The sequence below is a fragment of the Periplaneta americana genome, chromosome 7 (genome assembly GCF_040183065.1).
Source record: "Periplaneta americana isolate PAMFEO1 chromosome 7, P.americana_PAMFEO1_priV1, whole genome shotgun sequence".
NCBI lineage: Eukaryota > Metazoa > Arthropoda > Insecta > Blattodea > Blattidae > Periplaneta > Periplaneta americana.
In genome coordinates, this window is record NC_091123.1 from 167,707,054 (window position 1) to 167,721,917 (window position 14,864).

Genomic DNA, 14,864 nt, shown 5'->3' on the forward strand with positions numbered 1-14,864 from the left:
AAGTAACATAAACTCCAGATGTTTGAGATGGGCAGGACATGTAGCACGTATGGGCGAATCCAGAAATGCATATAGAGTGTTAGTTGGAAGGCCGGAGGGAAAAAGACCTTTGGGAAGGCCGAGACGTAGATGGGAAGATAATATTAAAATGGATTTGAGGGAGGTGGGATATGATGGTAGAGACTGGATTAATCTTGCTCAGGATAGGGACCAATGGCGGGCTTATGTGAGGGCGGCAATGAACCTCCGGGTTCCTTAAAAGCCAGTAAGTAAGTAAGTAGTAATAAGTGTCTTTAGATTGGATTACAAATGTTATCCGCGCGAGTGCTAACACCAGTGTTTTTAAGAATACAAGAACACATTTTTGATTTCCTTATTTGTAATTTGATTTATTCCTATAAACTATTCATAATACATTTTTACAAGTAGTTTATATTGTTGCAATAGTTATTTTATTCTGTAATATAAATTATTACATGGACATTTTTGATAACACAGAAAAATGACTTCTTCTCATATGAAATAGATATTTACTTGAGGCCAGTTGTAACTTAAATTTTAGAAGCAGGAGATAATAACTCTAGAGTGTAGTTTATAATAACATCTGACAATTAATAATAATAATAATAATAATAATAATAATAATAATAATAATAATATAATAATTACATTCTTTTCATCATAATACCACTCATTATATTGACATCACTGATTTAAATATTAAATTTCAAATAGAGTTACACTGTTATATCTAGAGAACTGATTTTTAATTCCATATCTATTTTGTTTGTTACATCCTAGATGTATGTTATTCAGATATCTCTACATTTCATGTACACAGGATCTTCCTATTAAAATTCTGTAGCACCTAAAACCCCTAAATGAACCATAAACTCCTATAAATACCTAAAAACCATGTTGGTATCTGAATAGTGCTCTTTTAAAATTTTGCATAATTTAAAATAAAAAAGGGTGGCCGAGTGACTCAGTTGGTAGAGCAGCTGGCTATGGACTGGAAGGTCCGGGGTTCGATCCCAGGTGGTTACAGGATTTTTTCTCGTTTCCAAACTTTCAGAACGGCCCCGAGGTTCACTCAGCCTCCTAAAAAATTGAGTACCGGGTCTTCCCCAGGGATAAAAGGTGGTCAGAGTGTGGTGCCGACCACACCACCTCATTCTAGTGCCGAGGTCATGGAAAACCTGGGCCTCTACCTCCATGCCCCCCAAGTGCCTTCATGGCATGTTACAGGGATACCTTTACCTTTTTAAAATAAAAATACCCATACTAAAAATGCAGTTCCATATCTAATGCTGGGCTTTTTAAAATGTAAAAAATTCTCTTACAGATAAATTCTGGTCTGGCAAGTTCATTCCATATTACTCTTAGAAGGGGAGGGAAGAAGATTTTACTTAATTTCCTGGAACCGAATTTCGTTTGGAAAAGACCATTCTAGCATAAAAGTTGTTGGTTGTTCAGGTTAAGCGAGAGCTTACAAATTAGTTTCTGCATCATTGCACCCCTGTTATGCGAAATGAAACTGTCCAATCAGCATTTTGTCACTTTCACTGATAGAATCTGAGTCTTCAATTCAGTAGCACTCATTGTCAGCACCAGTTCTTTGTAGATAAATTCCACCTAAAATGGAATATTTACTAAAATAATAATTATGTTGTTGTTGTTATCTAATGCTGGGCTTTGGCAACGAAGCCATTAGCGCTCTTTCTCTCCAATATTTCTCAGTGGTGGATCCAACAGGTAGAACTTCACAGGTTTGTAGATGATCTTCAGTCACTTCTTCTTCCTTGTTGCATAGAGGACAATTTGAATTCGTGTAAATTCCTATTTTGTGCAAGTGTTTGTCCAAACAATCGTGTTCTGTAAGCAGTCTGAATTTTGCCACTGCAGTTTTACGTGGGATTTCTGGAATAATTTCTGATTTTTTAATTAAAATGCTAAAAAAAAATTATTACATTGTTAAGTTTATATAAACTCCTAAATTGGATTTTATAAAGTCCTAACTCTCTCTTTCTTAGCACCTAGAAGTCCGTTCCCTAGTTATATCACAAACAGTTTAATAAAATCAGTAATGTTACTATTGTAATAGTTATTTATGGTACTTGTGAGGTAAGTGCATCTTTATTGCGCGAGTGGAAAGATTTAAGCACGAGTCTGACGCCTCGTGCTTAAATTACACGAGCACAATAAAGATCACGCTCACAAGTACTATACGTAATTTTATCCATGACCATAACGAAAAATTATGTTTTATAAAAGAAAATATGTTGAAAATAAGTCCTCATATAATCACATATCATGGCATGGATTTTAGAATCGATACGTGTACTAGGTAGGTTATGATGTAGGAGGCCATGATTAGTGAAGAATGGTATCTAAGGCGTTGGATAAATAACAAATTATAATTAATTATATAATTTTAATATATATTTTCTTTTTAATTTTAAACGTGTATTTTCGTCTTTTTGAAGTTTCAGGGATTATTTATAGTGTTCACGGGACTAACGTGATTAAAATAATTTCACATTTTACTTCTGTAAGCTTAAGAGGATATTAAAACATACTTTGTCATCGTGTCTGTTTAGCTGAGTTGGCTAACACGTGTTCTTTTTAAAACTTTTAAAATCCTATAAATCCAACTTCGCAAGTTCAAGTCTCCCTGCATCCCAAAAGGTAAATTATTACAAAATTTTAAATAAATACATATTAGATATGGATGCAATGCCCAAATTACGACGTAGTAGATAGAGAAAAGAGAAGGAGAGATTGAGTGTATGTATATTTAAGAAATGGTAATAAATAAGTAGTGGCAGTGACATCTAGTAACTAATATATTAACTTCTTGAGTAATAGTTGAATGGAAAAGTATATGTGTGTGCCCGGGTACTAGAAAAATACTAATGAACTGTGAGATAAAGTTCAAACTATGAGGTAAAGTCTTTATCTCACTGGTGGAATAAAGTAATGTTGAATAAAAGCCTACTTTACAAACGCAAAAGTATTTAGTAAAGGCATGTTTTTCGTTATGGTCATGGATAAAATTACATATTCATATGTACAAGAGAATTGATTACGGTATTAAGAAGAAAGAGATGAATTACAAATGAAATCCGTGCGAGTACTGGTGTTACATATGGTGAAAGCACTGAAGGGTTAAACAGAGTATATTAACTGAACATGTGCCTATCCTAGAATTTGCAGAAATACCTGTAAATATATTATATATTATCCTAATCTCGTTATACTATGCAGGAAAAATAATTTTTTTGTATAAGCAGAAAATCTAAAGATTTAGTGTTCGGGATTCATCGTGAGACTGATTCTCTCAGACTTCTCTCTGCTGCGGCCGCGATCTCCAGATGGCCCTGCTGATACACCTAATCTGTGTTGTGCACCAGACAGCGAGTTCAAGACATTGCGAGCTCCGGGAACACTGAAAGAAAGTGATCTGGTAATACCAGAATTCTTCAAAAGATTGTTGCTTTCCAGAATGGTTGGAAGTCCCGAGTTGCTGTCAGATGCCACAGTTTGCAAACATCCTGTAAGTTGAAATAAAATAGTCAAAATAAAAGCAATGTGATTACTCTCTTTTATATTTATTGACGTCTACTGTGATTATATAATACGAGGTAATTTACCAAAATGCTTCACTGCTATGTACTGATTTTGTCCTAAGTGGCACAAATTAAAGAAAAAAGAACTTATTTTCATTACATTTAAATAAATTACCCTGGACCAAAAACTTAAGAAGCAAACAAAATACACCCAAAACTACAGTACACACAAGAAATAGAAAACAACAAAGCCATTAATTTTTTAGACATCACCATAACAAAAGCAGAAAAAATATAAGTTAAATAAGAAATAATATATATATCACAGTTGTATGAACACTTTAAAAAGGCGACTCTTTCTTTTTTTCTATTCTTTAACAAGTTCGTTTCATTATCATCAAGGATAACATGAGATTCATGAAAGGAATGTTGTGACGAAGAGTTATTGTTGGGTTTTACTTTTTTTTGTCTTTGAGAAGCACGTAAATTTTGAAGTTTATTTTTTAATTTGAGAAATTGAAATCTAATTTTGTTACTAATGCGTTGGAAGATCTCTTTTTGAAGTATTTCCCATTTTATGGGATGTACAGCATTAAGTATATTTAGGTGACATTTGTATAATTTCAGATTAAGTTCGTCTTTCTGTATGAAAGTAGATTTGATCTCATTTTGTATCCAAGTTCTTGTACAATATTTGTCAATATATCTAGCACCTCGGGAATTTAAGTTCGGTTTAATGTTGACATATTTAGGCTTCAATGCCTCCCTTAAGCATGTTTTATTGAACCAGATTTTTTTATTTAAAAGTTCTATTTGAAGACGCACGTCGTAGTAAAGATTGACCAGTTTTTCTTCTTCACTAGCTTCCATATTTAAATCACACATGTAAGGTCAATTAAACAATGTTCGTGGGTTAGATAAGAAACATGCAATATATATATATATATATATATATATATATATATATATATATATATATATATATATCACGGTTGTATGAACACTTTAAAAATGATGATAATTAAAATTGATAAAATTCGGACATGTTTCGGAGGCTGCCCTTCCATCCTCAGTGACATTACCACGACGTGGCTTAAAGGAGACTCCTTTAAGCCACGCTACATCGCGGTGGAACACCTGAACCAGCGTCGTGGTAATGTCACTGAGGATGGAAGGGCAGCCTCCGAAACATGTCTGAATTTTATCAATTTTAATTATCATCATTTTTAAAGTGTTCATACAACTGTGATATATATATATATTGTATGTTTCTTATCTAACCCATGAACAATGTTTAATTGACCTTACATGTAGTTAAAAATATGCAAGAAACCCATTACTTATTTGGGTCAACGTTTTAAGTATTGCAATTCAACGCAGAAATGCAATGAGTGTTTTGGGTACTCTTCCCGAGTCCAGCCCTTTGGACGAACTCTTTCTCTTGTAAAATTTATTAAGTATTCCGTTTGTAAATATTTGTATTTAGTTTTATTTATTATTTATTTATCTAAACGATAACAGCTCCCTGTATTAACAGGCTGCCACAAAGACAGAGCATATTGTGCATTAGGCAGTTGAAAGTATAAATAACATACATATGTTTAAGTTTAATGAAGTCACACAACAATGACAAGAAATGATTGAATAAATAATTAGGTACTAATTAATTATTTGAATATCACTGTTGACCATAGAGATGGTTTCGGAGTAGAAATATGGATCCTCTCAAAACTGCAAAAACGATGTCATCAATTGCCTTCCTCTGTAGGCCGAAATGTTGCCAGGTTTGGAAGAAGAAACCAGGAATAGTTCCGTGCGCTCCAACCATAAGGCCTATTACTTCAATTGTTGTAGACCATATTTGAGGAGCATCGTTTCAAAACGTATTAAGTCCCCCAGTGGACGAAATTAAATTTGTTACTTTCTATTTATTTATCTTTCATGCTGTGAAGTCTGATGGTTCCAAGTCGTCATATTTGTAAACTGTGAAACCAGTACTTAAAAATGGTTTTGTGTAGTGTTTTGAAAACTTTTCCGGTTTACGAGTAATCCAATTTTTCGTCGTTCGTGTAAAAAAATTGTAAGTTGCACATAATATGTTTTGAAACGATGCTCCTCATTTGTCCATGAAATATGGAACGGTACGTACATAGATGTCGTTTTTTCCCCCCTATTTACATCTTCAGGTTGGCTCTTTTGTTTTTCAAATCTAATGGTGGGATCGATGATGTAACCATTGTTGTTATTTGGTGGGATGGCAATCATGTCTATTCTTCTTGTACTGCCATTGTCTGCCAGTCCGTGTACTTCTTCGAACACTTGAAAGTTTATTGATCTAAACTGTTCGGCAATCATCAAACACACACACACACACACACACACACTCTCTCTCTCTCTCGCTCTCTCTCTCTCTCTCTAATATTTCGATTCATGATATACACTCTAATGAACCAACAAAACACACAAGATTGCATCATCTTTCAAGAAACTAAAATACAACATTCCATACAAAATACAGAGCACACTACAAAAACAAATACAACTTAACAAGTGTATCCAAACTATCATGCAATAATTGCAATGACGTCTACATTGGATAGACTGGAAGATCATTTCAAACACGTTATAAGGATCATATCAGAGTCCTAACCAACCTACGCAGAACAAATTACAAACTCCAATCATAACTACAGTAACATAGACTCTGACATGAAAATACTATACAACCAGCCAAAAAACCAGAAAATTGAAATAATTTAACTGTTGATCAGTGTTTAGAAGCAACTTTGGTTTTTGATTATTTGGTCCATGGCGCATGCATTCTTTCTTGAGACTAGGTCGACTGTGACGCATTTTGGTAAAGCATTCTTACCCAATTCCAAGAACCATAAATGGCAGTATATATGTCACATATACTGTATTTGATGAGAGATTTTTTTTTTTCACGAAGATCCTATGCACTTCATGTAAAGTTGGCCGTCACTTCATGAAGATCCAGGGCAAATCATGAAGAACCTTAGGATTTTCGTGAAAGAATGGTTTAGACTATCTGACTGCAACATATACATATGCATTATATACTGTAGCAAACAATCATTAATTTTCTTGTCTAAATATGTTCAAAATTACAGTGTAGTGTGCCTAGAACATCCATCAAATTCATATCATTATAAGCAATTTTACTTATAAAATTCTAAATGCTTATTTAGTTCCTTTTAAATGTTGCAGTATTTTTTTGTTTGTTTTTTAAATTTTCTTCCTGGAGTGTAGGCCCGGGGTAACTTTGTGCCATTATGTTTCCCTCAGATACATAACACAGCTTGGAAAGATGCAGACAATACACCATCGACCCTGGAAAAGTGTCTGTTCTGGAATACTCTGAATTGAAATTGGGAAGGATAAGCTTTGTATAATACTGCTAAATTGTGTTTATTTGTTTATTATTATTATCCATTTTGAATCTTGCATACACCACTTTTAACACTTGAATATAATCAATTGATTGTCTAGTGGACTTACTCGTGTTAATTACGTAAGATTTGTGCGGCTTACAGCTGTTTCAGTGCTTCACGCACCATCCTCAGAGCCTACTAGATCGCGGCGTCATCTCAAACTTCTCTGCCTGTTATGTGTGTGTGTTTGATTGTTGTAAGGTGTTGAAGAGTGGAGTCAAATAGTGTGTGTACTGAAATTGATCTGTGTGTTGAGAATTTGGTCGGGGTGTGTTTTAGTGTGTTTGTATATTTCGTATTGTTCTAGTGTGTTGAGTTTTTGGTTCTTGGGTTGTATGTGTAGGATTTCCATGTCCGTATTTATGTTATTGTATGTATGGTTAGCATACACAGGTGTATACAAACTCACATGTAATAGCTGCGATAAGTTCTATATAGGACAGACAGGCAGATCATTCCAAACACACTACAGAGAACACATTAAAGCAATAACCAGAGGACACAATACATCTACATACGCCGATCACATAACCAATGCTAACCATACATACATTAACATAAATACGGACATGGAAATCCTACACATACAACCCAAGAACCAAAAACTCAACACACTAGAACAATACGAAATATACAAACACACTAAAACACACCCCGATCAAATTCTCAACACACAGATCAATTTCAGTACACACACACTATTTGACTCCACTCTTCAACACCTTACAACAATCAAACACACCCACATAACAGGCAGAGAAGTTCGAGATGACGCCGTGATCTAGTAGGCTCTGAGGATGGTGCGTGAAGCACTGAAACAGCTGTAAGCCGCACAAATCTTACGTAATTAACACGAGTAAGTCCACTAGTTGATCAATTGATTATATTATTATTACTATTATTTCTTATCATTATTATATTATTATTATTATTATTATTATTATTATTATTATTATCGTGCCCACCACTGTTGAGTAGCAGGTAGCATCCCTGACTGTGAAATGAGTGGGCCCATGTTTAAATCTTGGTTAGGACAAGTTACCTGGTTGAAGCTTTTTTTCGAGGTTTTCCATCAACCCATTAAGAGCAAATGCTGGGTACTTTCGCTGCTGGACTCTGGATACATTTTGCTGACATTATCACCTTCATCTCGTTCAGATGCTAGATAGCCATAGCAGTTGATAAAGCAATAAACAATTAAAAAATTATCATCATCAATAGTCATCATTAGGTGTAACAGTCTATCTAAATTCCTTATAATGTCTAATAAAATAGCATTGCTATAAATTGAGGCACCCAGAATAATAATGGGAGATCCCAACCGAAGTTCATTTTGAGAAAAATGACATTTTATGGTCGTTTTTAAAGCTTTACGAATTTTTAATATTAAGACGTCTTTTTTTTTTTTTTTTTTTTTTTCAGGATTTGTTAAATGTAGTTTTTAAAGTTTACCTGCCTTTGTCGTTAGCAGTTTGTTTTTGTGCTGTTTAGTTAAACAGGGTATATGGAAATTTAAAAAAAAAAGGTATAATGATGAGTTTTCTTTATTTATATACGAAATTAAATAATTCAACTCCATTTCCATATTTTCACATTCATCTGCAACATTAACTGCATCATGAACAAGAGTTTTATCAAAATCATGATGGATGGATGGATGGATGGATGGTATATATTGTAAAATCTTCACCAATCTTTATTATTAAAAATTGTTTATGCTCGACCATGCCGAAATGTAGTAATTATACACCTGGTAGTAGCCCTTTAATGCACCTCATTAAAGTACACCTATTCAGTATAATTCAGTTGTTTAGCCAATGAAAAATCACCTTTGTTCTGATTGTACCATTATAAAACCGCAAGTATCGATTATTCTTGGATATGCAATCGAAAGACAATTAGCGAAAAGTCATAGAGGCTGGAAATCCAATACTGTCGCAGAAGGTTATGTTCTGTTACTATAATAATTAGCGTTAATTGTAAATAATATTCAAATAAATTCAATTTGTCATCTCGTTTTTCAATTCTAAATCAATTTCCAGGTTATATCAAGCCTAATCTTCATGTTATTCTCTACATTATATCAAGGTCAATGACATTCGTGTTTCGGAAAAAATCAATACTTTCGCGTCTGCGCACATCTCACAATTCAGGTCAGTTCACTCCTCACTTACATAACCATAACATGAATACTTCTGAATAATTTCAAGTTAGAAATAAAAAGTCGTATGAAACTTGCCTATAATGGTAATTAAGACGCTCGTATGAAAATTATGAAAATCGCTTGTGCTCGTTTCATAAACAAATATACTCGCGTCTTAATTACTACCATTATAGGCTCGTTGCATAATGTACTATTACATTTACATTATCGATATTTTAAATGTTGTATATTATTATTATTATTATTATTATTATTATTTTTATTATTATTATTAAAAATATGAACTGTCAAATGCACAAAACATTAAACGAATGTTTCACAATAAAGTCAGAACTTAAACTAATGAACGGGTGAATACCGCTCTTAAAATGAGTTTAAAATCGACAATGCACAATATTTAACATCTGCACTACAGAACTGTTAAAACAACTTTTTCAATATGTTTCACAAGTTAAATATCATATTGTGTCGGCTTCATTTTATTACAAGGTTTGTACTGTGGGGACTGTAACACCTGTTGGAGAACTCGTCCACGATTCTCATTTGTGGTGATGGTTTTTGGGCATCCTGTTGTCCCCTTTTGTTGACATAAGACTGATCCCATATGATGAAACTTTCAACGACAGTTAACATTTTTCTGTTATTTGGTGTCTCCTTATTAAATCGCTTCTCCTACTGTCCTTTAATGTGAAGCAAACTTGGCCCATTGTGACATCCTATTCCATATGATCGGAAGTAATGTTCCACGATAAACACCTTCCTCTCTGTTGTGAGAACCATAATTGCAGAAATCAATACAACACTGTACAATAGGTATGTCAAACTATTAAATAAATACTTTGTTGCTATGGAAACGTGGACGCAGATGAGCAATAATTTCAGGATCGTTGTTTTGCCGCATACCGTAATGACATATTATGAATAAGGAGCGGATTCCTATGTAATTAAATATTTTCTTGCGTGTGATGAAACACAATTAACAAAGTTAAAAATTCCGAATGTCAAGTTTCAAGTTTAAAACTCGAATTTTATTTCACATAAAAACATATTTTCACAAAAAAATTTATGTAAATACATATTTTCAGGAAATCTATTATAAACACATAAATCTTGGAGTTTTTTTACTTAAATAATTTTTTACAAGAACTTTTAAATATTTTAAAACTAAATCAATTATATCACTCAGAAATACGTTATCTTTTTAAGAATTCTTGGTTGCTTCGTGTTTCTATGGGCTGTGTCATGTATCTGTGATCCATTTTTGTAGTAGTATCGCCTCAAGTTCTGAGAACTGCTAGGCAGCATATCAGTGTTGTTATATGAGAATAAATTAACATGGACAAGAAGGAGAGATTTTTCAACACATAATTAGGAATTATTGTTGCTGAAGATGTTTTCATTCGGCGCTTTGTTTGTGAAACACAACGGATAAGAGCTCAGGTATAACATAATTTAATTTAAACAAATCTCTCGCCTCTCGCTCATGCCTATGAAATGAGGAAATACATCTTGTTGTGATTCCCCGTTATCGGACCATAAGCATAAGCTGCGTAGTGTAGACGTGGTGGAGTCGCTATAGGAAGCTTTTCTCTGACATTGTCAGTCAGTAGCTAGAAACATTTTTTTACGATAAGACGTGTATATATTAGCCTCTTAAGATGCCTAAAATCAAATCGAGTGTAAGATCGCGTCTACAGCAATATGTAGATGAATTTAAAAACATTTTTACTACCGACGGAAAAGTGTTATTTTGCCAACCATGTGGTAAATCAGTAAGTGCAGATCAGAGCTCTCAGGTAACCAAACATTTATATGGAAACAAGCACATTGCCGCTTCTTCACGTGTGCATTCACGGCAAAACAGTGGATATAAAAAATGTGTAAAGTTGCTCAAGTATTGGAGGATGTGCCTGTAGGTGAATTTGACGGCGTAGGTGTTTGTGACATTCCTCTCTTTAAATATGCACGTCTGATGTCCTGTGATGTGGAAAGATCGTTTTCACAGTATAAGTCGTTCGGAGATAATCGGCATGCATTTGTGATGGAGAATTTGGAGATGACCTTTGTTGTTCAGTGCAATTCTCGGACAACTACTAGCAACGGATACTCAAGTATGATTGGTGAGTACCTAATAACATTTTTTTTCAAGCTAACTAAGGTATTTTTGTCATATTTTAAAAAAAAAATATTTTTTTTATTTTTAGCAAATATTTTCGTACTTTTTAGCACATAAAAAATAAATATATTTAAATTTTTTAGCACATAAAAATCCGCTCCCTAATTATGAATATGGTAGTGATACACTGAGCTACCTCCAGAGAAATCTTCTCGCTGCATGGTGTACAGGTTAAGGTGCTGACCATTCACACCCAAGGTTCATCATATGGTTATAGTAGAATTAGATTAAATTATATTTACAATAAAAACATATTACTTTGTTATGTATTATGAAAGATAAGATCATTTCCTGGCCTATCTATCATTGTCCTGGAATCCTATAAGACAAGAAGATGACAACAATTGAATGGAACGAACTGTGTGCCATGTGTACTATTGGCAGAGACAAAATCCAGCGTCCGTCTAGAGATCTTTTCAAGAGGTGTGATGTGTGCATTAGAGAAGCGATTGACAGTTGCAGCTCCTGTTTTAAGGTAAGTGAAAAATTACATCTTGTAATTCAATGTTTTATTGCTGAAAGCTGATGTGCTGAATCGTCGTTAAGCAGGTTGCTACAGACATGGACAAATTATTAACAAAATTGACGATTTTTATGATAATTCTGTTTACAAAATTTGACTTTTCAATTTAGACTACAGTTGACAATTTTGGATATTTCCATCATTACAGTAGACAGAAATATGCAAAAATGTCAACTGTAGTTTAAATTGAAGAGTCAAGTTTTGTAAAAATATATAATAAAAATCTTCAGTTTTGCTAATAATAATCTGTAAATTAGCAAAAATGTCAACTGCATCGAAGAGTCAAATTTTGTAAAAATATAAAACAAAAATCTTCAGTTTTGCTAATAATTTTGGAAATATCCAAAATGTCAACTGTAGTCCAAATTGAAGAATCGAATTTTGTAAAAATATATAATAAAAACCTTCAGTTTTGCTAATAATTTTTAAATATGCAAAAATATCAAATGTAGTCCAAATTGAGGAGTTAAATTTTGAAAAATGTACAATACAAATCTTCAATTTTGCTAATAATTTGGAAATACACAAAAATGTCAACTGTAGTCTAAATTGAAGAATCATATTTTGTAAAAATATATAATAAATATCTTCAATTTTGCTAATAATTTGTCCACACCTGTATTTGCCCATGTCACTTTTGGAATGGCGCCATATTAAGCCAAAACTGTTTTCAGGAATACACCAGTTATAGTCAGAAACTCTGGAGAGAGAGCCTTTCCACTGAGATAATGTAAGAAGGTACTTCTCTTTGGGATAAAGTTAGATGTTCAAATTTAAAAAGATAAAGTAATAGTAACTTCTGAATGGCCGGAGATACACTACAATGAGAAGTGTAATGTGAAAAGAAATGTTGTACCCTACTATTTAAGACTTAATCCTTAAGCAGTCGTGGCTAACTTTGGACCCAACTGTTAGATTTGAGATGAGCCAGACCCAACCATCTGAGGTCAACAAAGAGAAACAACAAATTTATGAGCCTACTATTCCGTATTTTCGAGAAAAATATCAGATGGAAGGCACCTGGGAAGTACATGGTTTCATGATCGGAGCGAGAGGCACCATCCCACGATCAACTGTAAACACTATCAAAACATATGGAATCCATGACATCATTCCAAAAATAATTACTTCTAGCATTAAAGGATCTGTGGCGATTCCGAAAAATCATTTATACGGAACCCCACCTCTTTCTGTTCGTTAGTGTGTGATTGTTACAATATATGTACAAATTTATTATTTCTTAAATTTAAGCTCCTAGTTCACATTTCAATTTGACTCATCTATTTTACTGTAATCATTATTCTTATATGTGTGTTATTCTGTGTTTTTGGCAACCCAGGATGCCTGGGGAGACTATTTCTTGGAAATGAATTATATATATAAGAGTCACACAGGGTGTTGCTGACTGGGTTTTAGCAAACAATTGAAATATCGCTCTCTCTCTTTTTTATTTATACAACTATATGAAATACATAACACCTATCACAATGTTATAATTAATGTACAGTAATGGTAACATTTCAATATTGGTTCACATGTAATATTCGAATGTTTATTCACTTCTAATCATAATTTACTTTTTATCTTTCTTTCCGGATCGCTTTCTTTCTTCTGTGCGAACAGTTACCAGTTGTTATTATTTGTTACACAAATATGGTCAATTTAGTCACTGTCACTATTTTCAAGAGGAGCACAGGGTGTTAGCATCACCCCACACAATTTAAACCATTATTATCATGAGTATGTGAATTCAAATTTCAAAGATGTTTACGCACGTGTATACAAATTTCTGTAGGATTGTTCCGAAAGATGAATTTGATTTTTCTTTTAAAATAATTAATAATATTAATAGAACTATCAAAACTCAATTTCAAAACACATACACTCTTTGACTCTACGCTACGAACGCACCCACACAGGAAACAAGAGGCGCCAAGACCAACAACAACCAGTTCCGAAGATGACCGAAAATAGGTCGAAACATGTTAACAAGGTACGTTAATATTTAACACAAGAAAGTTCTTATCATACATATTCCGAAGTGATACAGTGTTAAAAGTTGTGTAATCAAGATGTATAGAACTATCAAGATGAGAGAATTTTTGTATGATTTTGTTGTAATGTCTTGAGCTTAAATTTTGCACTATATCTACTTTCTCTAGTAGTTTTACACCTGGGTTCTTTTTATGTTTTTGTGTCATTCTGTCTAGTTTAATAATTGTACGAACATGTTACAAGATTTTCCCTGTTTTTATGAAAATAAGTTCACATTATCTATCTATCTTCGTAGTGTATCCAGCTATTTGCTGACAACACGTGTTCCACTATGTTTCACTATGAATTTCCTCTTCTTACAAATGATGGGTAAAAAGCACGATGCTGGTTGTATATTTCAGCAGACACATTCAAAAGATAAGGTGTATTCAGTAAATATTGGAGAGAATTGTCCAAGGTTACAGGGATTGCAGATTTTAGATTACTTCTATGGATGTTTGTGGCAGGGCAGTTTAAGAGGATATGCTCCAAATCTTCTTCGTTATTGTTGCACCAGCAACAACTACTAGAGTCAACAAGAGTAAAGCGGTGAAGATACTTCTGAGTGATAATATGGCCTGTCCTGGCTCTTGCCAAGAAAGTTTGTATGTGTCTGGGAATGTTTCGGAACATTTGTAAATCATTAGATTTCTTTTGAATGTTTTGAAGTACTTGGTCTTTATCAGAAGAAAGAGAGATGCCATTTTTCTTGCTTTGTGAATAAACAGTAAAAGTTAAAAAAAAAAAAGTTTCAATAAAAGTTGTTTCTTCTTAAGAGTACATTCCAATGGTACCTTCTATGACTCATGTTCTCATTTTAAATTTCGAAATTGACCACAAGTACCCCTACTTCCGGTTTGTTACGGGAAATGGTACTACCACCAATTGATAGACTTATGTTATCAAAATTATTTTATGTACAACCCATATCATATAGTTTTCGAGA

The 14,864-nt window shown here is 33.4% G+C and overlaps 1 protein-coding gene across 1 annotated transcript in view; it reads right to left on the reverse strand.

Moving 5' to 3' along the window:
* Window positions 1-352: 352 nt before the first annotated feature.
* LOC138703700 (uncharacterized) overlaps window positions 353-14,864 on the reverse strand; it is a gene marked incomplete at its 5' end in the record, with an annotated part of 222,235 nt that continues 207,723 nt past the window's right edge. Inside the window, 1 exon segment of the mRNA XM_069831801.1 lies at window positions 353-3,554. Within this exon segment, the coding sequence (XP_069687902.1) occupies window positions 3,307-3,554 (248 nt within the window).